The 25,270-nt window shown below is 43.2% G+C and overlaps 2 protein-coding genes and 2 long non-coding RNA genes across 62 annotated transcripts in view; 1 reads left to right on the forward strand and 3 right to left on the reverse strand.

The window, feature by feature from the left end:
- mdm1 (Mdm1 nuclear protein) overlaps window positions 1-25,270 on the forward strand; it is a 50,890-nt gene that overhangs the window by 13,782 nt on the left and 11,838 nt on the right. Inside the window, exons 8-10 of the mRNA XM_052514445.1 lie at window positions 6,137-6,345; window positions 6,704-6,955; window positions 22,271-22,445. Coding sequence (XP_052370405.1) covers window positions 6,137-6,345; window positions 6,704-6,955; window positions 22,271-22,445 — 636 coding nt within the window. The remainder of the gene's footprint in view (window positions 1-6,136; window positions 6,346-6,703; window positions 6,956-22,270; window positions 22,446-25,270) is intronic.
- Window positions 216-2,956, reverse strand: LOC127927734 (uncharacterized). Of its 8 annotated transcripts, none has more exons than XR_008128890.1 (5): window positions 1,738-2,956; window positions 1,390-1,475; window positions 624-1,037; window positions 486-531; window positions 216-393 (listed from the first exon to the last, which is right to left on the reverse strand). It is a non-coding gene; the product is annotated as an uncharacterized LOC127927734 (long non-coding RNA). The 8 variants fall into 8 exon arrangements; XR_008128886.1 differs by adding an exon at window positions 1,258-1,303 and having other exon boundaries at window positions 216-531; window positions 624-991; XR_008128887.1 differs by having other exon boundaries at window positions 216-531; window positions 716-1,037.
- Window positions 2,964-4,894, reverse strand: LOC127927733 (uncharacterized). 36 transcript variants are annotated; one of them, XR_008128866.1, is made up of 5 exons: window positions 4,468-4,561; window positions 4,235-4,375; window positions 4,000-4,140; window positions 3,816-3,862; window positions 2,999-3,768 (listed from the first exon to the last, which is right to left on the reverse strand). It is a non-coding gene; the product is annotated as an uncharacterized LOC127927733 (long non-coding RNA). The 36 variants fall into 36 exon arrangements; XR_008128876.1 differs by lacking the exon at window positions 3,816-3,862 and adding an exon at window positions 4,698-4,894 and having other exon boundaries at window positions 2,964-3,768; window positions 4,047-4,328; XR_008128867.1 differs by lacking the exon at window positions 3,816-3,862 and adding an exon at window positions 4,698-4,894 and having other exon boundaries at window positions 2,964-3,768; window positions 4,047-4,328; window positions 4,468-4,608.
- On the reverse strand, window positions 6,902-20,146 carry LOC127927730 (uncharacterized). 17 transcript variants are annotated; one of them, XM_052514433.1, is made up of 11 exons: window positions 19,874-20,146; window positions 18,839-19,153; window positions 18,043-18,132; window positions 15,525-15,614; window positions 14,635-14,814; window positions 14,199-14,288; window positions 11,476-11,565; window positions 11,038-11,127; window positions 9,205-9,474; window positions 7,077-7,166; window positions 6,902-7,031 (listed from the first exon to the last, which is right to left on the reverse strand). In XM_052514433.1, exons 1-11 carry the CDS (start codon window positions 20,117-20,119, stop codon window positions 6,969-6,971), a joined length of 1,614 nt encoding a protein of 537 aa, XP_052370393.1. In that variant the 5' UTR covers window positions 20,120-20,146; the 3' UTR covers window positions 6,902-6,968. The 17 variants fall into 17 exon arrangements, 2 of the variants coding, with proteins under 2 accessions (XP_052370393.1, XP_052370394.1); XM_052514434.1 differs by lacking the exons at window positions 18,839-19,153; window positions 19,874-20,146 and having other exon boundaries at window positions 6,979-7,166; window positions 9,250-9,474; window positions 18,043-18,443; XR_008128771.1 differs by lacking the exons at window positions 6,902-7,031; window positions 7,077-7,166; window positions 11,038-11,127; ... (4 more) ...; window positions 18,839-19,153; window positions 19,874-20,146 and adding exons at window positions 8,603-9,036; window positions 10,032-10,076 and having other exon boundaries at window positions 15,570-15,707.

Here is a 25,270-nt window from a genome sequence, read left to right on the forward strand (position 1 = left end):
GGTCATTGTAGTTATTGTATAAAGTAATGCCCTACAGGCTCTAAGTAAATGTAATTGATATGGAGTCTATTTAATACATTCTCTCTTCCCATCCTCCATTGCAGGGGCGTGACAGTCAGCATAGTCACGTTTGGTATCACGAGGTAACACGGTCCTAGTCTCCCTGCTGTTCTACTGTACCTTCCTTCTCTTTTGGCTGTTGGCAGTGACCCCCCTTCCCTCCTCCTCACGTTTACATCAAACCGGGTGATGATACATGAGTGAACAGAACACCTGTGTATCCGCCTTAGAAACAATACAATGGGCAAAAAGAGTTTCCATTGTTGAGTTTCAGAAAGGCCTCATACCTGAGATCTAGGCCTGAGATTGTTGAGTTTCAGAGAGGCCTCATACCTGAGATCTAGGCCTGAGATTGTTGAGTTTCAGAGAGGCCTCATATCTGAGATCTAGGCCTGAGATTGTTGAGTTTCAGAAAGGCCTCATACCTGAGATCTAGGCCTGAGATTGTTGAGTTTCAGAAAGGCCTCATACCTGAGATCTAGGCCTGAGATTGTTGAGTTTCAGAAAGACCTCATACCTGAGATCTAGGCCTGAGATTGTTGAGTTTAAGAAAGGCCTCATACCTGAGATCTAGGCCTGAGATTGTTGAGTTTCAGAGAGGCCTCATATCTGAGATCTAGGCCTGAGATTGTTGAGTTTCAGAGAGGCCTCATACCTGAGATCTAGGCCTGAGATTGTTGAGTTTCAGAAAGGCCTCATACCTGAGATCTAGGCCTGAGATTGTTGAGTTTCAGAAAGGCCTCATACCTGAGATCTAGGCCTGAGATTGTTGAGTTTCAGAAAGGCCTCATACCTGAGATCTAGGCCTGAGATTGTTGAGTTTCAGAGAGGCCTCATACCTGAGATCTAGGCCTGAGATTGTTGAGTTTCAGAAAGGCCTCATACCTGAGATCTAGGCCTGAGATTGTTGAGTTTCAGAGAGGCCTCATACCTGAGATCTATGCCTGAGATTGTTGAGTTTCAGAAAGGCCTCATACCTGAGATCTATGCCTGAGATTGTTGAGTTTCAGAAAGGCCTCATACCTGAGATCTAGGCCTGAGAGATTGAGTTTCAGAAAGGTCTCATATCTGAGATCTAGGCCTGAGATTGAGTTTCAGAAAGGCCTCATATCTGAGATCTAGGCCTGAGATTGAGTTTCAGAAAGGCCTCATACCTGAGATCTAGGCCTGAGATTGAGTTTCAGAAAGGCCTCATACCTGAGATCTAGGCCTGAGATTGTTGAGTTTCAGAAAGGCCTCATACCTGAGATCTAGGCCTGAGATTGAGTTTCAGAAAGGCCTCATACCTGAGATCTAGGCCTGAGATTGAGTTTCAGAAAGGCCTCATACCTGAGATCTAGGCCTGAGATTGAGTTTCAGAAAGGCCTCATATCTGAGATCTAGGCCTGAGATTGAGTTTCAGAAAGGCCTCATATCTGAGATCTAGGCCTGAGATTGTTGTTTCAGAAAGGCCCCATACCTGAGATCTAGGCCTGAGATTGTTGATTTTCAGAAAGGCCCCATACCTGAGATCTAGGCCTGAGATTGAGTTTCAGAAAGGCCTCATACCTGAGATCTAGGCCTGAGATTGAGTTTCAGAAAGGCCTCATACCTGAGATCTAGGCCTGAGATTGACTTTCAGAAAGGCCTCATATCTGAGATCTTGGCCTGAGATTGAGTTTCAGAAAGGCCTCATACCTGAGATCTAGGCCTGAGATTGAGTTTCAGAAAGGCCTCATATCTGAGATCTAGGCCTGAGATTGTTGATCTGATAGGTTGCTGTAAAAATGAATTGTGAGTGTGCGTGTGCGTGCTTGTATGAGAACACTGTGTGTGTGTGTGTGTGTGTGTGTGTGTGTGTGTGTGTGTGTGTGTGTGTGTGTGTGTGTGTGTGTGTGTGTGTGTGTGTGTGTGTGTGTGTGTGTGTGTGTGTGTGTGTGTGTGTGTGTGTGTGTCAGGCATTGTCAGCATAAATACAATGAGTCAGCAGGAGGTTGGTTAGACAGCGTTCTTCTTTCCGTTCAACCTGAATATGCTGAGTGGTTAACCGTACCTTTGCCTTGTACGATACGTAGAAACCTGGCCCATAAACTTAATGGAAATGTACTAAATATAGTCTAGACGTGGAAGAACTTTCTTAGTAATTCGATTGCCGTTTTGTCTTCTAATTAAAGTAGTTTAATACGCACCAATATAATGAAGGAATTCTTAGGACCATTAGACTGATTTGATGGTTCTCTCCAGGATCGGGCTCAACGTCATTTCAACTGGGCTCTCGTTTAATTTGAGGAAATCAATGAGGACGGAAAGAGATGTTTTTATTTTTCAGCCGAATTAGGATTTTTCTGTTGAATTTCTGTTGTAGCCTTCCACTAATTTGATTCTGTTGAAAAGTAGTTCACATCAACCCTTCTCCTAAGTCCTGCTAGCTATCAATATACCAGTCTACCAGTCTACCAGTCTACCAGTCTACCAGTTTACCAGTCTACCAGTCTACCAGTCTACCAGTCTATCAGTCTATCAGTCTACCAGTCTACCAGTCTACCAGTCTACCAGTCTATCAGTCTACCAGTCTACCAGTCTACCAGTTTACCAGTCTATCAGTCTACCAGTCTACCAGTTTACCAGTCTATCAGTCTATCAATATACCAGTCTACCAGTCTACCAGTCTACCAGTCTACCAGTCTACCAGTCTATCAGTCTATCAGTCTATCAGTCTACCAGTTTACCAGTCTACCAGTCTATCAATATACCAGTCTATCAATATACCAGTCTATCAGTCTATCAATATACCAGTCTATCAGTCTATCAATATACCAGTCTATCAGTCTATCAATATACCAGTCTATCAGGCTATCAATATACCAGTCTATCAGTCTATCAATATACCAGTCTATCAGTCTATCAATATACCAGTCTATCAGTCTACCAGTCTATCAGTCTACCAGTCTATCAGTCTACCAGTCTATCAGTCTATCAATATACCAGTCTACCAGTCTACCCGTCTATCAGTCTATCAATATACCAGTCTACCAGTCTACCAGTCTATCAGTCTACCAGTCTACCAGTCTCCCAGTCTATCAGTATATATAGTGCACTACTAGAGGCCTATGGGTCCTGGTCAAAAGTAGTGCACTATATAAGGACAGAGGGAGGAAGACTGTATCCATATGCCAGTCTAGGTCCAGATGCCAGTCTAGGTCCAGATGCCAGCCTAGGTTCAGATGCCAGTCTAGGTCCAGATGCCACCCTAGGTCCAGATGCCAGTCAAGGTCCAGATGCCACCCTAGGTCCAGATGCCACCCTAGGTCCAGATGCCAGCCTAGGTCCAGATGCCACCCTAGGTCCAGATGCCAGCCTAGGTCCAGCTGCCACCCTAGAGAGTGTTGAGATCTCTCTACCACACACCTGTGATCAGTATCAGAGGAGAGTGTTGAGATCTCTCTACCACACACCTGTGATCAGTATCAGAGGAGAGTGTTGAGATCTCTCTACCACACACCTGTGATCAGTATCAGAGGAGAGTGTTGATCTCTCTACCACACACCTGTGATCAGTATCAGAGGAGAGTGTTGATCTCTCTACCACACACCTGTGATCAGTATCAGAGGAGAGTGTTGATCTCTCTACCACACACCTGTGATCAGTATCAGAGGAGAGTGTTGATCTCTCTACCACACACCTGTGATCAGTACCAGAGGAGAGTGTTGAGATCTCTCTACCACACACCTGTGATCAGTATCAGAGGAGAGTGTTGAGATCTCTCTACCACACACCTGTGATCAGTACCAGAGGAGAGTGTTGAGATCTCTCTACCACACACCTGTGATCAGTACCAGAGGAGTGTTGAGATCTCTCTACCACACACCTGTGATCAGTATCAGAGGAGAGTGTTCATCTCTCTACCACACACCTGTGATCAGTATCAGAGGAGAGTGTTGAGATCTCTCTACCACACACCTGTGATCAGTATCAGAGGAGAGTGTTGAGATCTCTCTACCACACACCTGTGATCAGTACCAGAGGAGAGTGTTCAGATCTCTCTACCACACACCTGTGATCAGTACCAGAGGAGAGTGTTGAGATCTCTCTACCACACACCTGTGATCAGTACCAGAGGAGAGTGTTCAGATCTCTCTACCACACACCTGTGATCAGTACCAGAGGAGAGTGTTCAGATCTCTCTACCACACACCTGTGATCAGTACCAGAGGAGAGTGTTGAGATCTCTCTACCACACACCTGTGATCAGTATCAGAGGAGAGTGTTGAGATCTCTCTACCACACACCTGTGATCAGTATCAGAGGAGAGTGTTGAGATCTCTCTACCACACACCTGTGATCAGTATCAGAGGAGAGTGTTGAGATCTCTCTACCACACACCTGTGATCAGTACCAGAGGAGTGTTGAGATCTCTCTACCACACACCTGTGATCAGTACCAGAGGAGAGTGTTGAGATCTCTCTACCACACACCTGTGATCAGTACCAGAGGAGAGTGTTGAGATCTCTCTACCACACACCTGTGATCAGTACCAGAGGAGAGTGTTGAGATCTCTCTACCACACACCTGTGATCAGTACCAGAGGAGAGTGTTGATCTCTCTACCACACACCTGTGATCAGTACAGGAGAGTGTTGAGATCTCTCTACCACACACCTGTGATCAGTACCAGAGGAGAGTGTTGACTCACAGAGCTCTGATTTGTGTGATCATTATCAGAGGAAAGTTGACTTTGCAGCTAAAAGAACGACAACTGAACATGAGTCTGCTGCCTTTGCTTCTGATGCCTCAGATACTGCAAGTCCCCCCTTACCACGGGCTGTTAATGTGCTGCCTCAGATACTGCAAGGACGTCCCCCCCCCCCCTTACCACGGGCTGTTAATGTGCTGCCTCCGATACTGCAAGTCCCCCCTTACCACGGGCTGTTAATGTGCTGCCACAGATACTGCAAGGACCCCCCCCCTTACCACGGGCTGTTAATGTGCTGCCTCAGATACTGCAAGCCCCCCTCCTTACCACGGGCTGTTAATGTGCTGCCTCAGATACTGCAAGGCCCCCTCCTTACCACGGGCTGTTAATGTGCTGCCTCAGATACTGCAAGCCCCCTCCTTACCACGGGCTGTTAATGTGCTGCCTCAGATACTGCAATGCCCCCCCTTACCACGGGCTGTTAATGTGCTGCCTCAGATACTGCAAGGACCCCCCCCACCTTACCACGGGCTGTTAATGTGCTGCCTCAGATACTGCAAGCCCCCCTCCTTACTACGGGCTGTTAATGTGCTGCCTCAGATACTGCAAGGCCCCCTCCTTACCACGGGCTGTTAATGTGCTGCCTCAGATACTGCAAGGCCCCCCTCCTTACCACGGGCTGTTAATGTGCTGCCTCAGATACTGCAAGGCCCCCCTCCTTACCACGGGCTGTTAATGTGCTGCCTCAGATACTGCAATGCCCCCCTACCACGGGCTGTTAATGTGCTGCCTCAGATACTGCAAGGACCCCCCACCTTACCACGGGCTGTTAATGTGCTGCCTCAGATACTGCAAGCCCCCTCCTTACCACGGGCTGTTAATGTGCTGCCTCAGATACTGCAAGGCCCCCTCTCCTTACCACGGGCTGTTAATGTGCTGCCTCAGATACTGCAATCAGATACTGCAATGCCCCCCTCCCTCCTTCGTAAGGTCCTTCTGTGGCTCAGTTGGTAGAGCATGGCGCTTGTAACGCCAGGGTAGTGGGTTCGATTCCCGGGACCACCCATACGTAGAATGTATGCACACATGACTGTAAGTCGCTTTGGATAAAAGCGTCAGCTAAATGGCATATATTATTATTATTATTATTATATTATTATATTATATTATTACCACGGGCTGTTAATGTGCTGCCTCAGATACTGCAAGGCCCCCCCCTCCTTACCACGTGCTGTTAATGTGCTGCCTCAGATACTGCAAGGACCCCCCCCTTACCACGTGCTGTTAATGTGCTGCCTCAGATACTGCAAGCCCCCCCCCCTTACCACGGGCTGTTAATGTGCTGCCTCAGATACTGCAATGCTATCAACCAACCAACCAACCAACCAATCCTCCATCCTCCCAGGTGCGAGAGCTTCGTAAGAAGGCGGAGGCCTACAGACAGAGGGCGTGGGGGACCCATTTCTCCCGCCTCCACCTCAACCAGATCCTGTCGGACCAGAACCAGCTGTGGGAGGCCTCCACCCCTTCCTCCTCTAACCGCAGCTCTGGGACAGGTTCTGGGGACGGGGAGGAAGACAGGAGTCCTACCCCCCAGGCTCTGGAGCTCGCTAGGTGAGGGAGACCGACCACAGAGCTGGCTATAGCATGACATTGGCATGTCTTTAGTGTGGGCTGGATGTGTAGTACGTCTGGCTCAGGATTTCCCAAAGATGGGGTGCAACTTTCTGCCTTAAAATCGGGCTTCTGTAAGTATAGAATGAAATTGAAATCAAGTGTAGCCAAATGATTAGACTTAGAAGCAGAGCCACATATTTCTGGGTAGAAGCCACAGAGCTGGATGGGGGGGTTGACCCAGCTATATGGACTGGGGGAAACTGATGCTGAGAGTCCTTTACTGGGGTCTTAATACATCTGACCTATTAAGGTCATGTTCTCTGTGTGTGTCCCTCCTCTCCCTGTGTGTCTGTAGGGTTGACAGTAGCTCCAGCTCCGTAGCCGGACCCCCTCCCCTCACCCCCGTGTCCAGTAGAAGGAGCTCCACCCGGGGGGCTGGGGACACAGCAGACCCCCCTGGTCACCCTAACTCTGGAGCCCCTAACCTACCTGTTCAGAGGAGACTAGCCTGGGAGGAGGAGACAGGGGCTGGGGGTGGAACTGGGGAGGAGAGAGAGGAAGAAGAGGACAAGGAGAGAAAGGATGAGAGAAAGGAGAGAAAGGATGAGTATGTGGTTGTTTCATTCCCTCTCCATTTCCTGTTGATTTCTGCTTTCACTGATTGGCTTTGAGTTCTCTGTTACCTCCACTCTGTTTATATCCATATTGGAGACAGTCAGTTCTGTTACCTCCACTCTGTTTATATCCATATAGGAGACAGTCAGTTCTGTTACCTCCACTCTGTTTATATCCATATTGGAGACGGTCAGTTCTGTTACCTCCACTCTGTTTATATCCATATAGGAGACAGTCAGTTCTGTTACCTCCACTCTGTTTATATCCATATAGGAGACAGTCAGTTCTGTTACCTCCACTCTGTTTATATCCATATAGGAGACAGTCAGTTCTGTTACCTCCACTCTGTTTATATCCATATAGGAGACAGTCAGTTCTGTTACCTCCACTCTGTTTATATCCATATAGGAGACAGTCAGTTCTGTTACCTCCACTCTGTTTATATCCATATAGGAGACAGTCAGTTCTGTTACCTCCACTCTGTTTATATCCATATAGGAGACAGTCAGTTCTGTTACCTCCACTCTGTTTATATCCATATAGGAGACAGTCAGTTCTGTTACCTCCACTCTGTTTATATCCATATAGGAGACAGTCAGTTCTGTTACCTCCACTCTGTTTATATCCATATAGGAGACAGTCAGTTCTGTTACCTCCACTCTGTTTATATCCATATAGGAGACAGTCAGTTCTGTTACCTCCACTCTGTTTATATCCATATAGGAGACAGTCAGTTCTGTTACCTCCACTCTGTTTATATCCATATAGGAGACAGTCAGTTCTGTTACCTCCACTCTGTTTATATCCATATAGGAGACAGTCAGTTCTGTTACCTCCACTCTGTTTATATCCATATAGGAGACAGTCAGTTCTGTTACCTCCACTCTGTTTATATCCATATAGGAGACAGTCAGTTCTGTTACCTCCACTCTGTTTATATTTATATCCATATCCATATAGGAGACAGTCAGTTCTGTTACCTCCACTCTGTTTATATCCATATAGGAGACAGTCAGTTCTGAGACAGTCAGTTCTGTTACCCACTCTGTTTATATCCATATAGGAGACAGTCAGTTCTGTTACCTCCACTCTGTTTATATCCATATAGGAGACAGTCAGTTCTGTTACCTCCACTCTGTTTATATCCATATAGGAGACAGTCAGTTCTGTTACCTCCACTCTGTTTATATCCATATAGGAGACAGTCAGTTCTGTTACCTCCACTCTGTTTATATCCATATAGGAGACAGTCAGTTCTGTTACCTCCACTCTGTTTATATCCATATAGGAGACAGTCAGTTCTGTTACCTCCACTCTGTTTATATCCATATAGGAGACAGTCAGTTCTGTTACCTCCACTCTGTTTATATCCATATAGGAGACAGTCAGTTCTGTTACCTCCACTCTGTTTATATCCATATAGGAGACAGTCAGTTCTGTTACCTCCACTCTGTTTATATCCATATAGGAGACAGTCAGTTCTGTTACCTCCACTCTGTTTATATCCATATAGGAGACAGTCAGTTCTGTTACCTCCACTCTGTTTATATCCATATAGGAGACAGTCAGTTCTGTTACCTCCACTCTGTTTATATCCATATAGGAGACAGTCAGTTCTGTTACCTCCACTCTGTTTATATCCATATAGGAGACAGTCAGTTCTGTTACCTCCACTCTGTTTATATCCATATAGGAGACAGTCAGTTCTGTTACCTCCACTCTGTTTATATCCATATAGGAGACAGTCAGTTCTGTTACCTCCACTCTGTTTATATCCATATTGGAGACAGTCAGTTCTGTTACCTCCACTCTGTTTATATCCATATAGGAGACAGTCAGTTCTGTTACCTCCACTCTGTTTATATCCATATAGGAGACAGTCAGTTCTGTTACCTCCACTCTGTTTATATCCATATAGGAGACAGTCAGTTCTGTTACCTCCACTCTGTTTATATCCATATAGGAGACGGTCAGTTCTGTTACCTCCACTCTGTTTATATCCATATAGGAGACAGTCAGTTCTGTTACCTCCACTCTGTTTATATCCATATTGGAGACAGTCAGTTCTGTTACCTCCACTCTGTTTATATCCATATAGGAGACAGTCAGTTCTGTCAGTTCTGTTACCTCCACTCTGTTTATATCCATATAGGAGACAGTCAGTTCTGTTACCTCCACTCTGTTTTATATCCAGTTCTGTTACCTCCACTCTGTTTATATCCAGACAGTCAGTTCTGTTACCTCCACTCTGTTTATATCCATATAGGAGACAGTCAGTTCTGTTACCTCCACTCTGTTTATATCCATATAGGAGACGGTCAGTTCTGTTACCTCCACTCTGTTTATATCCATATAGGAGACGGTCAGTTCTGTTACCTCCACTCTGTTTATATCCATATAGGAGACAGTCAGTTCTGTTACCTCCACTCTGTTTATATCCATATAGGAGACAGTCAGTTCTGTTACCTCCACTCTGTTTATATCCATATAGGAGACGGTCAGTTCTGTTACCTCCACTCTGTTTATATCCATATAGGAGACAGTCAGTTCTGTTACCTCCACTCTGTTTATATCCATATAGGAGACAGTCAGTTCTGTTACCTCCACTCTGTTTATATCCATATAGGAGACAGTCAGTTCTGTTACCTCCACTCTGTTTATATCCATATAGGAGACAGTCAGTTCTGTTACCTCCACTCTGTTTATATCCATATAGGAGACAGTCAGTTCTGTTACCTCCACTCTGTTTATATCCATATAGGAGACAGTCAGTTCTGTTACCTCCACTCTGTTTATATCCATATAGGAGACAGTCAGTTCTGTTTATATCCATATAGGAGACAGTCAGTTCTGTTTATATCCATATAGGAGACAGTCAGTTCTGTTACCTCCACTCTGTTTATATCCATATAGGAGACAGTCAGTTCTGTTACCTCCACTCTGTTTATATCCATATAGGAGACAGTCAGTTCTGTTACCTCCACTCTGTTTATATCCATATAGGAGACAGTCAGTTCTGTTACCTCCACTCTGTTTATATCCATATAGGAGACAGTCAGTTCTGTTACCTCCACTCTGTTTATATCCATATTGGAGACGGTCAGTTCTGTTACCTCCACTCTGTTTATATCCATATAGGAGACAGTCAGTTCTGTTACCTCCACTCTGTTTATATCCATAGAGGAGACCTCCACTCTGTTTATATCCAGTTCTGTTACCTCCACTCTGTTTATATCCATATAGGAGACAGTCAGTTCTGTTACCTCCACTCTGTTTATATCCATATAGGAGACAGTCAGTTCTGTTACCTCCACTCTGTTTATATCCATATAGGAGACAGTCAGTTCTGTTACCTCCACTCTGTTTATATCCATATAGGAGACAGTCAGTTCTGTTACCTCCACTCTGTTTATATCCATATAGGAGACAGTCAGTTCTGTTACCTCCACTCTGTTTATATCCATATAGGAGACAGTCAGTTCTGTTACCTCCACTCTGTTTATATCCATATAGGAGACAGTCAGTTCTGTTACCTCCACTCTGTTTATATCCATATAGGAGACAGTCAGTTCTGTTACCTCCACTCTGTTTATATCCATATAGGAGACAGTCAGTTCTGTTACCTCCACTCTGTTTATATCCATATAGGAGACAGTCAGTTCTGTTACCTCCACTCTGTTTATATCCATATAGGAGACAGTCAGTTCTGTTACCTCCACTCCTGTTTATATCCATATAGGAGACAGTCAGTTCTGTTACCTCCACTCTGTTTATATCCATATAGGAGACAGTCAGTTCTGTTACCTCCACTCTGTTTATATCCATATAGGAGACAGTCAGTTCTGTTACCTCCACTCTGTTTATATCCATATAGGAGACAGTCAGTTCTGTTACCTCCACTCTGTTTATATCCATATAGGAGACAGTCAGTTCTGTTACCTCCACTCTGTTTATATCCATATAGGAGACAGTCAGTTCTGTTACCTCCACTCTGTTTATATCCATATAGGAGACAGTCAGTTCTGTTACCTCCACTCTGTTTATATCCATATAGGAGACAGTCAGTTCTGTTACCTCCACTCTGTTTATATCCATATAGGAGACAGTCAGTTCTGTTACCTCCACTCTGTTTATATCCATATAGGAGACGGTCAGTTCTGTTACCTCCACTCTGTTTATATCCATATAGGAGACAGTCAGTTCTGTTACCTCCACTCTGTTTATATCCATATAGGAGACAGTCAGTTCTGTTACCTCCACTCTGTAGGAGACAGTCAGTTCTGTTACCTCCACTCTGTTTATATCCATATAGGAGACAGTCAGTTCTGTTACCTCCACTCTGTTTATATCCATATAGGAGACAGTCAGTTCTGTTACCTCCACTCTGTTTATATCCATATAGGAGACAGTCAGTTCTGTTACCTCCACTCTGTTTATATCCATATAGGAGACAGTCAGTTCTGTTACCTCCACTCTGTTTATATCCATATAGGAGACAGTCAGTTCTGTTACCTCCACTCTGTTTATATCCATATAGGAGACAGTCAGTTCTGTTACCTCCACTCTGTTTATATCCATATAGGAGACGGTCAGTTCTGTTACCTCCACTCTGTTTATATCCATATAGAGAGACAGTCAGTTCATATAGGAGACAGTCAGTTCTGTTACCTCCACTCTGTTTATATCCATATTAGGAGACAGTCAGTTCTGTTACCTCCACTCTGTTTATATCCATATAGGAGACAGTCAGTTCTGTTACCTCCACTCTGTTTATATCCATATAGGAGACAGTCAGTTCTGTTACCTCCACTCTGTTTATATCCATATAGGAGACAGTCAGTTCTGTTACCTCCACTCTGTTTATATCCATATAGGAGACAGTCAGTTCTGTTACCTCCACTCTGTTTATATCCATATAGGAGACAGTCAGTTCTGTTACCTCCACTCTGTTTATATCCATATAGGAGACAGTTCTGTTACCTCAGTTTATATCTGGAGACAGTCAGTTCCACTCTGTTTATATCCATATAGGAGACAGTCAGTTCTGTTACCTCCACTCTGTTTATATCCATATAGGAGACAGTCAGTTCTGTTCTGTATATCCTCCACTCTGTTTATATCCATATAGGAGACAGTCAGTTCTGTTACCTCCACTCTGTTTATATCCATATAGGAGACAGTCAGTTCTGTTACCTCCACTCTGTTTATATCCATATAGGAGACAGTCAGTTCTGTTACCTCCACTCTGTTTATATCCATATAGGAGAGGAGACCTCCACTCTGTTTATATCCAGTTCTGTTACCTCCACTCTGTTTATATCCACTCTGTTTATATAGGAGACAGTCAGTTCTGTTACCTCCACTCTGTTTATATCCATATAGGAGACAGTCAGTTCTGTTACCTCCACTCTGTTTATATCCATATAGGAGACAGTCAGTTCTGTTACCTCCACTCTGTTTATATCCATATAGGAGACAGTCAGTTCTGTTACCTCCACTCTGTTTATATCCATATAGGAGACAGTCAGTTCTGTTACCTCCACTCTGTTTATATCCATATAGGAGACAGTCAGTTCTGTTACCTCCACTCTGTTTATATCCATATAGGAGACAGTCAGTTCTGTTACCTCCACTCTGTTTATATCCATATAGGAGACAGTCAGTTCTGTTACCTCCACTCTGTTTATATCCATATAGGAGACAGTCAGTTCTGTTACCTCCACTCTGTTTATATCCATATAGGAGACAGTCAGTTCTGTTACCTCCACTCTGTTTATATCCATATAGGAGACAGTCAGTTCTGTTACCTCCACTCTGTTTATATCCATATAGGAGACAGTCAGTTCTGTTACCTCCACTCTGTTTATATCCATATAGGAGACAGTCAGTTCTGTTACCTCCACTCTGTTTATATCCATATAGGAGACAGTCAGTCCACTCTGTTCAGTCAGTTACCTCCACTCTGTTTATATCCATATAGGAGACAGTCAGTTCTGTTACCTCCACTCTGTTTATATCCATATAGGAGACAGTCAGTTCTGTTACCTCCTGTTTATATCCTCTGTTTATATCCTGTTTATATATAGGAGACAGTCAGTTCTGTTACCTCCACTCTGTTTATATCCATATAGGAGACAGTCAGTTCTGTTACCTCCACTCTGTTTATATCCATATAGGAGACAGTCAGTTCTGTTACCTCCACTCTGTTTATATCCATATAGGAGACAGTCAGTTCTGTTACCTCCACTCTGTTTATATCCATATAGGAGACAGTCAGTTCTGTTACCTCCACTCTGTTTATATCCATATAGGAGACAGTCAGTTCTGTTACCTCCACTCTGTTTATATCCATATAGGAGACAGTCAGTTCTGTTACCTCCACTCTGTTTATATCCATATAGGAGACAGTCAGTTCTGTTTATACCTCCACTCTGTTTATATCCATATAGGAGACAGTCAGTTCTGTTACCTCCACTCTGTTTATATCCATATAGGAGACAGTCAGTTCTGTTACCTCCACTCTGTTTATATCCATATAGGAGACAGTCAGTTCTGTTACCTCCACTCTGTTTATATCCATATAGGAGACAGTCAGTTCTGTTACCTCCACTCTGTTTATATCCATATAGGAGACAGTCAGTTCTGTTACCTCCACTCTGTTTATATCCATATAGGAGACAGTCAGTTCTGTTACCTCCACTCTGTTTATATCCATATAGGAGACAGTCAGTTCTGTTACCTCCACTCTGTTTATATCCATATAGGAGACAGTCAGTTCTGTTACCTCCACTCTGTTTATATCCATATAGGAGACAGTCAGTTCTGTTACCTCCACTCTGTTTATATCCATATAGGAGACAGTCAGTTCTGTTACCTCCACTCTGTTTATATCCATATAGGAGACAGTCAGTTCTGTTACCTCCACTCTGTTTATATCCATATAGGAGACAGTCAGTTCTGTTACCTCCACTCTGTTTATATCCATATAGGAGACAGTCAGTTCTGTTACCTCCACTCTGTTTATATCCATATAGGAGACAGTCAGTTCTGTTACCTCCACTCTGTTTATATCCATATAGGAGACAGTCAGTTCTTTATACCTCCACTCTGTTTATATCCATATAGGAGACAGTCAGTTCTGTTACCTCCACTCTGTTTATATCCATATAGGAGACAGTCAGTTCTGTTACCTCCACTCTGTTTATATCCATATAGGAGACAGTCAGTTCTGTTACCTCCACTCTGTTTATATCCATATAGGAGACAGTCAGTTCTGTTACCTCCACTCTGTTTATATCCATATAGGAGACGGTCAGTTCTGTTACCTCCACTCTGTTTATATCCATATAGGAGACAGTCAGTTCTGTTACCTCCACTCTGTTTATATCCATATAGGAGACAGTCAGTTCTGTTACCTCCACTCTGTTTATATCCATATAGGAGACAGTCAGTTCTGTTACCTCCACTCTGTTTATATCCATATAGGAGACAGTCAGTTCTGTTACCTCCACTCTGTTTATATCCATATAGGAGACAGTCAGTTCTGTTACCTCCACTCTGTTTATATCCATATAGGAGACAGTCAGTTCTGTTACCTCCACTCTGTTTATATCCATATAGGAGACAGTCAGTTCTGTTTATATCCATATTGGAAACGGTCAGTTCTGTTACCTCCACTCTGTTTATATCCATATAGGAGACAGTCAGTTCTGTTACCTCCACTCTGTTTATATCCATATAGGAGACAGTCAGTTCTGTTACCTCCACTCTGTTTATATCCATATAGGAGACGGTCAGTTCTGTTACCTCCACTCTGTTTATATCCATATAGGAGACAGTCAGTTCTGTTACCTCCACTCTGTTTATATCCATATAGGAGACAGTCAGTTCTGTTCTTACCTCCACTCTGTTTATATCCATATAGGAGACAGTCAGTTCTGTTACCTCCACTCTGTTTATATCCATATAGGAGACAGTCAGTTCTGTTACCTCCACTCTGTTTATATCCATATAGGAGACAGTCAGTTCTGTTACCTCCACTCTGTTTATATCCATATAGGAGACAGTCAGTTCTGTTACCTCCACTCTGTTTATATCCATATAGGAGACAGTCAGTTCTGTTACCTCCACTCTGTTTATATCCATATAGGAGACAGTCAGTTCTGTTACCTCCACTCTGTTTATATCCATATAGGAGACAGTCAGTTCTGTTACCTCCACTCTGTTTATATCCATATAGGAGACAGTCAGTTCTGTTACCTCCACTCTGTTTATATCCATATAGGAGACAGTCAGTTCTGTTACCTCCACTCTGTTTATATCCATATAGGAGACAGTCAGTTCTGTTACCTCCACTCTGTTTATATCCATATAGGAGACAGTCAGTTCTGTTACCTCCACTCTGTTTATATCCATATAGGAGACAGTCAGTTCTGTTACCTCCACTCTGTTTATATCCTAGGAGACAGTTTATATCCATATAGGAGACAGTCAGTTCTGTTTATATCCATAGGAGACAGTCAGTTCTGTTACCTCCACTCTGAGACAGTCAGTTCTGTTACCTCCACTCTGTTTATATCCATATAGGAGACAGTCAGTTCTGTTACCTCCACTCTGTTTATATCCATATAGGAGACGGTCAGTTCTGTTACCTCCACTCTGTTTATATCCATATAGGAGACAGTCAGTTCTGTTACCTCCACTCTGTTTATATCCATATAGGAGACAGTCAGTTCTGTTTATATCCATATAGGAGACAGTCAGTTCTGTTTATATCCATATAGGAGACAGTCAGTTCTGTTTATATCCATATAGGAGACAGTCAGTTCTGTTACCTCCACTCTGTTTATATCCATATAGGAGACAGTCAGTTCTGTTTATATCCATATAGGAGACAGTCAGTTCTGTTTATATCCATATAGGAGACAGTCAGTTCTGTTACCTCCACTCTGTTTATATCCATATAGGAGACAGTCAGTTCTGTTACCTCCACTCTGTTTATATCCATATAGGAGACAGTCAGTTCTGTTACCTCCACTCTGTTTATATCCATATAGGAGACAGTCAGTTCTGTTACCTCCACTCTGTTTATATCCATATAGGAGACAGTCAGTTCTGTTACCTCCACTCTGTTTATATCCATATAGGAGACAGTCAGTTCTGTTACCTCCACTCTGTTTATATCCATATAGGAGACAGTCAGTTCTGTTACCTCCACTCTGTTTATATCCATATAGGAGACAGTCAGTTCTGTTACCTCCACTCTGTTTATATCCATATAGGAGACAGTCAGTTCTGTTACCTCCACTCTGTTTATATCCATATCAGTTCTGACTCTGTTTATATCCATATAGGAGACAGTCAGTTCTGTTACCTCCACTCTGTTTATATCCATATAGGAGACAGTCAGTTCTGTTACCTCCACTCTGTTTATATCCATATAGGAGACAGTCAGTTCTGTTACCTCCACTCTGTTTATATCCATATAGGAGACAGTCAGTTCTGTTACCTCCACTCTGTTTATATCCATATAGGAGACAGTCAGTTCTGTTACCTCCACTCTGTTTATATCCATATAGGAGACAGTCAGTTCTGTTACCTCCACTCTGTTTATATCCATATAGGAGACAGTCAGTTCTGTTACCTCCACTCTGTTTATATCCATATAGGAGACAGTCAGTTCTGTTACCTCCACTCTGTTTATATCCATATAGGAGACAGTCAGTTCTGTTACCTCCACTCTGTTTATATCCATATAGGAGACAGTCAGTTCTGTTACCTCCTGTTTATATCCATATAGGAGACTGTTTTACCTATCTGTTTATATATAGGAGACAGTCAGTTCTGTTACCTCCACTCTGTTTATATCCATATAGGAGACAGTTCTGTCAGTTCTGTTACCTCCACTCTGTTTATATCCATATAGACAGTCAGACACTCTGTCAGTTCTGTTACCTCCACTCTGTTTATATCCATATAGGAGACAGTCAGTTCTGTTACCTCCACTCTGTTTATATCCATATAGGAGACAGTCAGTTCTGTTACCTCCACTCTGTTTATTTATATCTGTTTCTGTTTATATCCATAGGAGACAGTCAGTTACCTTCTGTTTATATCCATATAGGAGACAGTCCTGTTACCTCCACTCTGTTTATATCCATATAGGAGACAGTCAGTTCTGTTACCTCCACTCTGTTTATATCCATATAGGAGACAGTCAGTTCTGTTACCTCCACTCTGTTTATATCCATATAGGAGACAGTCAGTTCTGTTACCTCCACTCTGTTTATATCCATATAGGAGACAGTCAGTTCTGTTACCTCCACTCTGTTTATATCCATATAGGAGACAGTCAGTTCTGTTACCTCCACTCTGTTTATATCCATATAGGAGACAGTCAGTTCTGTTACCTCCACTCTGTTTATATCCATATAGGAGACAGTCAGTTCTGTTACCTCCACTCTGTTTATATCCTCCACTCTGTTTATATCCATATAGGAGACAGTCAGTTCTGTTACCTCCACTCTGTTTATATCCCTCAGTTCACCTCTCTGTTTATATCCATATAGGAGACAGTCAGTTCTGTTACCTCCACTCTGTTTATATCCATATAGGAGACAGTCAGTTCTGTTACCTCCACTCTGTTTATATCCATATAGGAGACAGTCAGTTCTGTTACCTCCACTCTGTTTATATCCATATAGGAGACAGTCAGTTCTGTTACCTCCACTCTGTTTATATCCATATAGGAGACAGTCAGTTCTGTTACCTCCACTCTGTTTATATCCATATAGGAGACAGTCAGTTCTGTTACCTCCACTCTGTTTATATCCATATAGGAGACAGTCAGTTCTGTTACCTCCACTCTGTTTATATCCATATAGGAGACAGTCAGTTCTGTTACCTCCACTCTGTTTATATCCATATAGGAGACAGTCAGTTCTGTTACCTCCACTCTGTTTATATCCATATAGGAGACAGTCAGTTCTGTTACCTCCACTCTGTTTATATCCATATAGGAGACAGTCAGTTCTGTTACCTCCACTCTGTTTATATCCATATAGGAGACAGTTCTGTTACCTCCACTCTGTTTATATCCATATAGGAGACAGTCAGTTCTGTTACCTCCACTCTGTTTATATCCATATTGGAGACAGTCAGTTCTGTTACCTCCACTCTGTTTATATCCATATAGGAGACAGTCAGTTCTGTTACCTCCACTCTGTTTATATCCATATAGGAGACAGTCAGTTCTGTTACCTCCACTCTGTTTATATCCATATAGGAGACAGTCAGTTCTGTTACCTCCACTCTGTTTATATCCATATAGGAGACAGTCAGTTCTGTTTATATCCATATAGGAGACAGTCAGTTCTGTTACCTCCACTCTGTTTATATCCATATAGGAGACAGTCAGTTCTGTTACCTCCACTCTGTTTATATCCATATAGGAGACAGTCAGTTCTGTTACCTCCACTCTGTTTATATCCATATAGGAGACAGTCAGTTCTGTTACCTCCACTCTGTTTATATCCATATAGGAGACAGTCAGTTCTGTTACCTCCACTCTGTTTATATCCATATAGGAGACAGTCAGTTCTGTTACCTCCACTCTGTTTATATCCATATAGGAGACAGTCAGTTCTGTTACCTCCACTCTGTTTATATCCATATAGGAGACAGTCAGTTCTGTTACCTCCACTCTGTTTATATCCATATAGGAGACAGTCAGTTCTGTTACCTCCACTCTGTTTATATCCATATAGGAGACAGTCAGTTCTGTTACCTCCACTCTGTTTATATCCATATAGGAGACAGTCAGTTCTGTTACCTCCACTCTGTTTATATCCATATAGGAGACAGTCAGTTCTGTTACCTCCACTCTGTTTATATCCATATAGGAGACAGTCAGTTCTGTTACCTCCACTCTGTTTATATCCATATAGGAGACAGTCAGTTCTGTTACCTCCACTCTGTTTATATCCATATTGGAGACAGTCAGTTCTGTTACCTCCACTCTGTTTATATCCATATAGGAGACAGTCAGTTCTGTTACCTCCACTCTGTTTATATCCATATAGGAGACGGTCAGTTCTGTTACCTCCACTCTGTTTATATCCATATAGGAGACAGTCAGTTCTGTTACCTCCACTCTGTTTATATCCATATTGGAGACAGTCAGTTCTGTTACCTCCACTCTGTTTATATCCATATAGGAGACAGTCAGTTCTGTTACCTCCACTCTGTTTATATCCATATAGGAGACAGTCAGTTCTGTTACCTCCACTCTGTTTATATCCATATAGGAGACAGTCAGTTCTGTTACCTCCACTCTGTTTATATCCATATAGGAGACAGTCAGTTCTGTTACCTCCACTCTGTTTATATCCATATAGGAGACAGTCAGTTCTGTTACCTCCACTCTGTTTATATCCATATAGGAGACAGTCAGTTCTGTTACCTCCACTCTGTTTATATCCATATAGGAGACAGTCAGTTCTGTTACCTCCACTCTGTTTATATCCATATAGGAGACAGTCAGTTCTGTTACCTCCACTCTGTTTATATCCATATAGGAGACAGTCAGTTCTGTTACCTCCACTCTGTTTATATCCATATAGGAGACAGTCAGTTCTGTTACCTCCACTCTGTTTATATCCATATAGGAGACAGTCAGTTCTGTTACCTCCACTCTGTTTATATCCATATAGGAGACAGTCAGTTCTGTTACCTCCACTCTGTTTATATCCATATAGGAGACAGTCAGTTCTGTTACCTCCACTCTGTTTATATCCATATAGGAGACAGTCAGTTCTGTTACCTCCACTCTGTTTATATCCATATAGGAGACAGTCAGTTCTGTTACCTCCACTCTGTTTATATCCATATAGGAGACAGTCAGTTCTGTTACCTCCACTCTGTTTATATCCATATAGGAGACAGTCAGTTCTGTTACCTCCACTCTGTTTATATCCATATAGGAGACAGTCAGTTCTGTTACCTCCACTCTGTTTATATCCATATTGGAGACAGTCAGTTCTGTTACCTCCACTCTGTTTATATCCATATAGGAGACAGTCAGTTCTGTTACCTCCACTCTGTTTATATCCATATAGGAGACAGTCAGTTCTGTTACCTCCACTCTGTTTATATCCATATAGGAGACAGTCAGTTCTGTTACCTCCACTCTGTTTATATCCATATAGGAGACAGTCAGTTCTGTTACCTCCACTCTGTTTATATCCATATAGGAGACAGTCAGTTCTGTTACCTCCACTCTGTTTATATCCATATAGGAGACAGTCAGTTCTGTTACCTCCACTCTGTTTATATCCATATAGGAGACAGTCAGTTCTGTTACCTCCACTCTGTTTATATCCATATTGGAGACAGTTTATATCCATATCAGTTCTGTTACTTATTTCCAAGAGCTACTATTTTTATATCCATAGTGAGACTCTGTCCTGCCTGTTACCTGCCTGTCTGCCTGTCTGTTTATATCCTATATCCAGTCAGTCTGCCTGTCCAGCCAGTTCTGTTACCTCCACTCTGTTTATATCCATATTGGAGATCAGTCTGTCTGTCAGTCTGTCTGTTTTCTGTCTCCACTCTGTCTTATATCCTAGGAGACAGTCAGTTCTGTTGTCTGTCTCCACTCTGTTTATATCCATATAGGAGACAGTCAGTTCTGTTACCTCCACTCTGTTTATATCCATATCTGAGACAGTCAGTTCTGTTACCTCCACTCTGTTTATATCCATATGGAGACAGTCAGTCTTCTGTTACCTCCACTCTGTTTATATCCATGGAGACTGTCTGTTCTGTTACCTGTCTGTCTGTTTCTATCTGTCTGTATGAGACTGTCTGTTCTGTTACCTCCACTCTGTTTATATCCATATCTGAGACAGTCTGTGTCTGTCTGTCTGTCTGTCTGTTGTATGTCTGTCTGTCTGTCTGTCTGTCTGTCTGTCTGTCTACCTCTGTCTGTCTCTGTTTATATCCATGTAGGAGACAGTCAGTCTGTCTGTCTGTCCTGTCCACTGTCTGTTTATATCTGTCTGTTTATGTCTGTCTGTCTGACAGTCAGTTCTGTTGTCTGTCTGTCACTCTGTTTCTATCTGTCTGTCTGAGACTGTCAGTTCTGTTACCTGTCCTGTCTGTTTATATCCATGTCTGTCTGTCTGTCAGTTCTGTTACCTGTCTGTCTGTCTGTCTGTCTGTATATCCTGTCTGGAGTCTGTCAGTTCTGTCTGTCTCCTGTCTGTCTGTCTGTCTGTCTGTCTGTCTGTCTGTCTGTGTCTGTCTGTCTCCTGTCTGTCTGTATGTCTGTCTGTCTGTCTGTCTGTCTGTCTGTCTGTCTGTCTGTCTGTCTGTCTGTCTGTCTGTCTGTCTGTCTGTCTGTCTGTCTGTCTGTCTGTCTGTCTGTCTGTCTGTATGTCCTGTCTGTCTGTCTGTCTGTCTGTCTGTTGTCTGTCTGTCTGTCTGTCTGTCTGTCTGTCTGTCTGTCTGTCTGTCTGTCTGTCTGTTGTCTGTCTGTCTGTCTGTCTGTCTGTTCTGTTGTCTGTCTGTCTGTTGTCTGTCCTGTCTGTCTGTCTGTCTGTTCTGTCTGTCTGTCTGTCTGTCTGTCTGTCTGTCTGTCTGTCTGTCAGTCTGTCTGTCTGTCTGTCTGTCTGTCTGTCTGTCTGTCTGTCTGTCTGTCTGTCTGTTCTGTCTGTCTGTCTGTTGTATGTCTGTCTGTCTGTCTGTCTGTCTGTTCTGTCTGTCTGTCTGTCTGTCTGTCTGTCTGTCTGTCTGTCTGTCTGTCTGTCTGTCTTCCTGTCTGTCTGTCTGTTTATATCCATGTCTGTCTGTCTGTCTGTCTGTCTGTCTGTCTGTCTGTCTGTCTGTCTGTCTGTCTGTCTGTCTGTCTGTCTGTCTGTCTGTCTGTCTGTCTGTCTGTCTGTCTGTCTGTCTGTCTGTCTGTCTGTCTGTTCTGTTGTCTGTCTGTCTGTCTGTCTGTCTGTCTGTCTGTCTGTCTGTCTGTCTGTCTGTCTGTCTGTCTGTCTGTCTGTCTGTCTGTCTGTCTGTCTGTCTGTCTGGCTGTTTGTCTGTCTGTCTGTCTGTCTGTCTGTCTGTCTGTCTGTTGTTGTCTGTATGTCTGTCTGTCTGTCTGTCTGTCTGTCTGTCTGTCTGTCTGTCTGTCTGCCTGTCTGCCTGTCTGCCTGTCTGTCTGCCTGTCTGCCTGTCTGTCTGCCTGCCTGTCTGCCTGCCTGCCTGCCTGCCTGCCTGCCTGTCTGTCTGCCTGTCTGCCTGTCTGCCTGTCTTCCAGACTGAGGGTGCTGGACCATCGTTCGTCGTCTGTAGCAGACTCCCACAGGTCCAGAGAGGGTGGCAGGATGCCCACACCCACGCTGCAAAGGATCGCTACTGTTCAGAGAACTCATCACGACCTGACGACTCCAGCCACTGGTAACCTAGCAGATACAGTGCCTTGCGAAAGTATTCGGCCCCCTTGAACTTTGCCACATTTCAGGCTTCAAACATAAAGATATAAAACTGTATTTTTTTGTGAAGAATCAACAACAAGTGGGACACGATCATGAATTGGAACGACATTTATTGGATATTTCAAACATTTTAACAAATCAAAAACTGAAAAATTGGGCGTGCAAAATGATTCAGCCCCTTTACTTTTAGTGCAGCAAACTCTCTCCAGAAGTTCAGTGAGGATCTCTGAATGATCCAATGTTGACCTAAATGACTATTGATGATAAATACAATCCACCTGTGTGTAATCAAGTCTCTGTATAAATGCACCTGCACTGTGATAGTCTCAGAGGTCCGTTAAAAGCGCAGAGAGCATCATGAAGAACAAGGAACACACCAGGCAGGTCCGAGATACTGTTGTGAAGAAGTTTAAAGCCGGATTTGGATACAAAAAGATTTCCTGAGCTTTAAACATCCCAAGGAGCACTGTGCAAGCGATAATATTGAAATGGAAGGAGTATGAGACCACTGCAAATCTACCAAGACCTGGCCGTCCCTCTAAACTTTCAGCTCATACAAGGAGAAGACTGATCAGAGATGCAGCCAAGAGGCCCATGATCACTCTGGATGAACTGCAGAGATCTACAGCTGAGGTGGGACACTGTCCATAGGACAACAATCAGTCGTATATTGCACAAATCTGGCCTTTATGGAAGAGTAGCAAGAAGAAAGCCATTTCTTAAAGATATCCATAAAAAGTGTCGTTTAAAGTTTGCCACAAGCCACCTGGGAGACACACCAAACATGTGGAAGAAGGTGCTCTGGTCAGATGAAACCAAAATTGAACTTTTTGTCAACAATGCAAAACGTTATGTTTGGCGTAAAAGCAACACAGCTCATCACCCTGAACACAACATCCCCACTGTCAAACATGGTGGTGGCAGGGAAGATGGTTCAAATTGATGGGAAGATGGATGGAGCCAAATACAGGACCATTCTGGAAGAGAACCTGATGGAGTGTGCAAAAGACCTGAGACTGGGACGGAGATTTGTCTTCCAACAAGACAATGATCCAAAACATAAAGCAAAATCTACAATGAAATGGTTCAAAAATAAACATATCCAGGTGTTAGAATGGCCAAGTCAAAGTCCAGACCTGAATCCAATCGAGAATCTGTGGAAAGAACTGAAAACTGCTGTTCACAAATGCTCTCCATCCAACCTCACTGAGCTCGAGTTGTTTTGCAAGGAGGAATGGGAAAAAATGTCAGTCTCTCGATGTGCAAAACTGATAGAGACATACCCCAAGCGACTTACAGCTGTAATCGCAGCAAAAGGTGGCGCTACAAAGTATTAACTTAAGGGGGCTGAATAATTTTGCACGCCCAATTTTTCAGTTTTTGATTTGTTAAAAAAGTTTGAAATATCCAATAAATGTCGTTCCACTTCATGATTGAGTCCCACTTGTTGTTGATTCTTCACAGTTTTATATCTTTATGTTTGAAGCCTGAAATGTGGCTAAAGGTCGCAAAGTTCAAGGGGGCCGAATACTTTCGCAAGGCACTGTATATATTGTTGACATATTGTTTGTATTTTTGTGACAAACTTTTTATTCAAATTTTTGTTTTGGAGAGAGAGGTTACTGGTACCAAAACAATCAAATAAATGATCCAGGGACAGTGTGTGGTCCAGCCCAGTCTGGGTTTGTCTCCAGGGACAGTGTGTGGTCCAGCCCAATCTGGGTTTGTCTCCAGGGACAGTGTGTGTTCCTGTCCAGTCTGGGTTTGTCTCCAGGGACAGTGTGTGGTCCTGTCCAGTCTGGGTTTGTCTCCAGGGACAGTGTGTGGTCCTGTCCAGTCTGGGTTTGTCTCCAGGGACAGTGTGTGGTCCTGTCCAGTCTGGGTTTGTCTCCAGGGACAGTGTGTGGTCCTGTCCAGTCTGGGTTTGTCTCCAGGGACAGTGTGTGGTCCTGTCCAGTCTGGGTTTGTCTCCAGGGACAGTGTGTGGTCCTGTCCAGTCTGGGTTTGTCTCCAGGGACAGTGTGTGGTCCTGTCCAGTCTGGGTTTGTCTCCAGGGACAGTGTGTGGTCCTGTCCAGTCTGGGTTTGTCTCCAGGGACAATATGTGGTCCGACCCAGTCTGGGTTTGTCTCCAGGGACAATATGTGGTCCGACCCAGTCTGGGTTTGTCTACAGTAGCAGTTTACCATGACCATAAACTAGGTGATAGTGGAAACAAACCAACTAACTACTGTGTTGAGGCAGTTTAACCATAAACTAGGTGATAGTGGAAACAAACCAACTAACTACTGTGTTGAGGCAGTTTAACCATAAACTAGGTGATAGTGGAAACAAACCAACTAACTACTGTGTTGAGGCAGTTTAACCATAAACTAGGTGATAGTGGAAACAAACCAACTAACTACTGTGTTGAGGCAGTTTACCATGACCATAAACTAGGTGATAGTGGAAACAAACCAACTAACTACTGTGTTGAGGCAGTTTAACCATAAACTAGGTGATAGTGGAAACAAACCAACTAACTACTGTGTTGAGGCAGTTTAACCATAAACTAGGTGATAGTGGAAACAAACCAACTAACTACTGTGTTGAGGCAGTTTAACCATAAACTAGGTGATAGTGGAAACAAACCAACTAACTACTGTGTTGAGGCAGTTTAACCATAACCTAGGTGATAGTGGAAACAAACCAACTAACTACTGTGTTGAGGCAGTTTACCATGACCATAAACTAGGTGATAGTGGAAACAAACCAACTAACTACTGTGTTGAGGCAGTTTAACCATGACCATAAACTAGGTGATAGTGGAAACAAACAAACTAA

The sequence above is a fragment of the Oncorhynchus keta genome, unplaced genomic scaffold, assembly GCF_023373465.1.
Source record: "Oncorhynchus keta strain PuntledgeMale-10-30-2019 unplaced genomic scaffold, Oket_V2 Un_scaffold_17573_pilon_pilon, whole genome shotgun sequence".
In the NCBI taxonomy this organism is placed as follows: Eukaryota; Metazoa; Chordata; class Actinopteri; order Salmoniformes; family Salmonidae; genus Oncorhynchus; species Oncorhynchus keta.

Bases quoted from the DNA above. Each gene is read 5' to 3' on its own strand.
- LOC127927730 (XM_052514433.1), bottom strand. From the start codon at position 20,119: ATGGATATAAACAGAGTGGAGGTAACAGAACTGACTGTCTCCTATATG. The intron at 14,815-15,524 runs GTAACAGAACTG...AACAGAGTGGAG, and splicing joins TGGATATAAACAGAGTGGAG to GTAACAGAACTGACTGTCTC. The intron at 14,289-14,634 runs GTAACAGAACTG...AACAGAGTGGAG, and splicing joins TGGATATAAACAGAGTGGAG to GTAACAGAACTGACCGTCTC.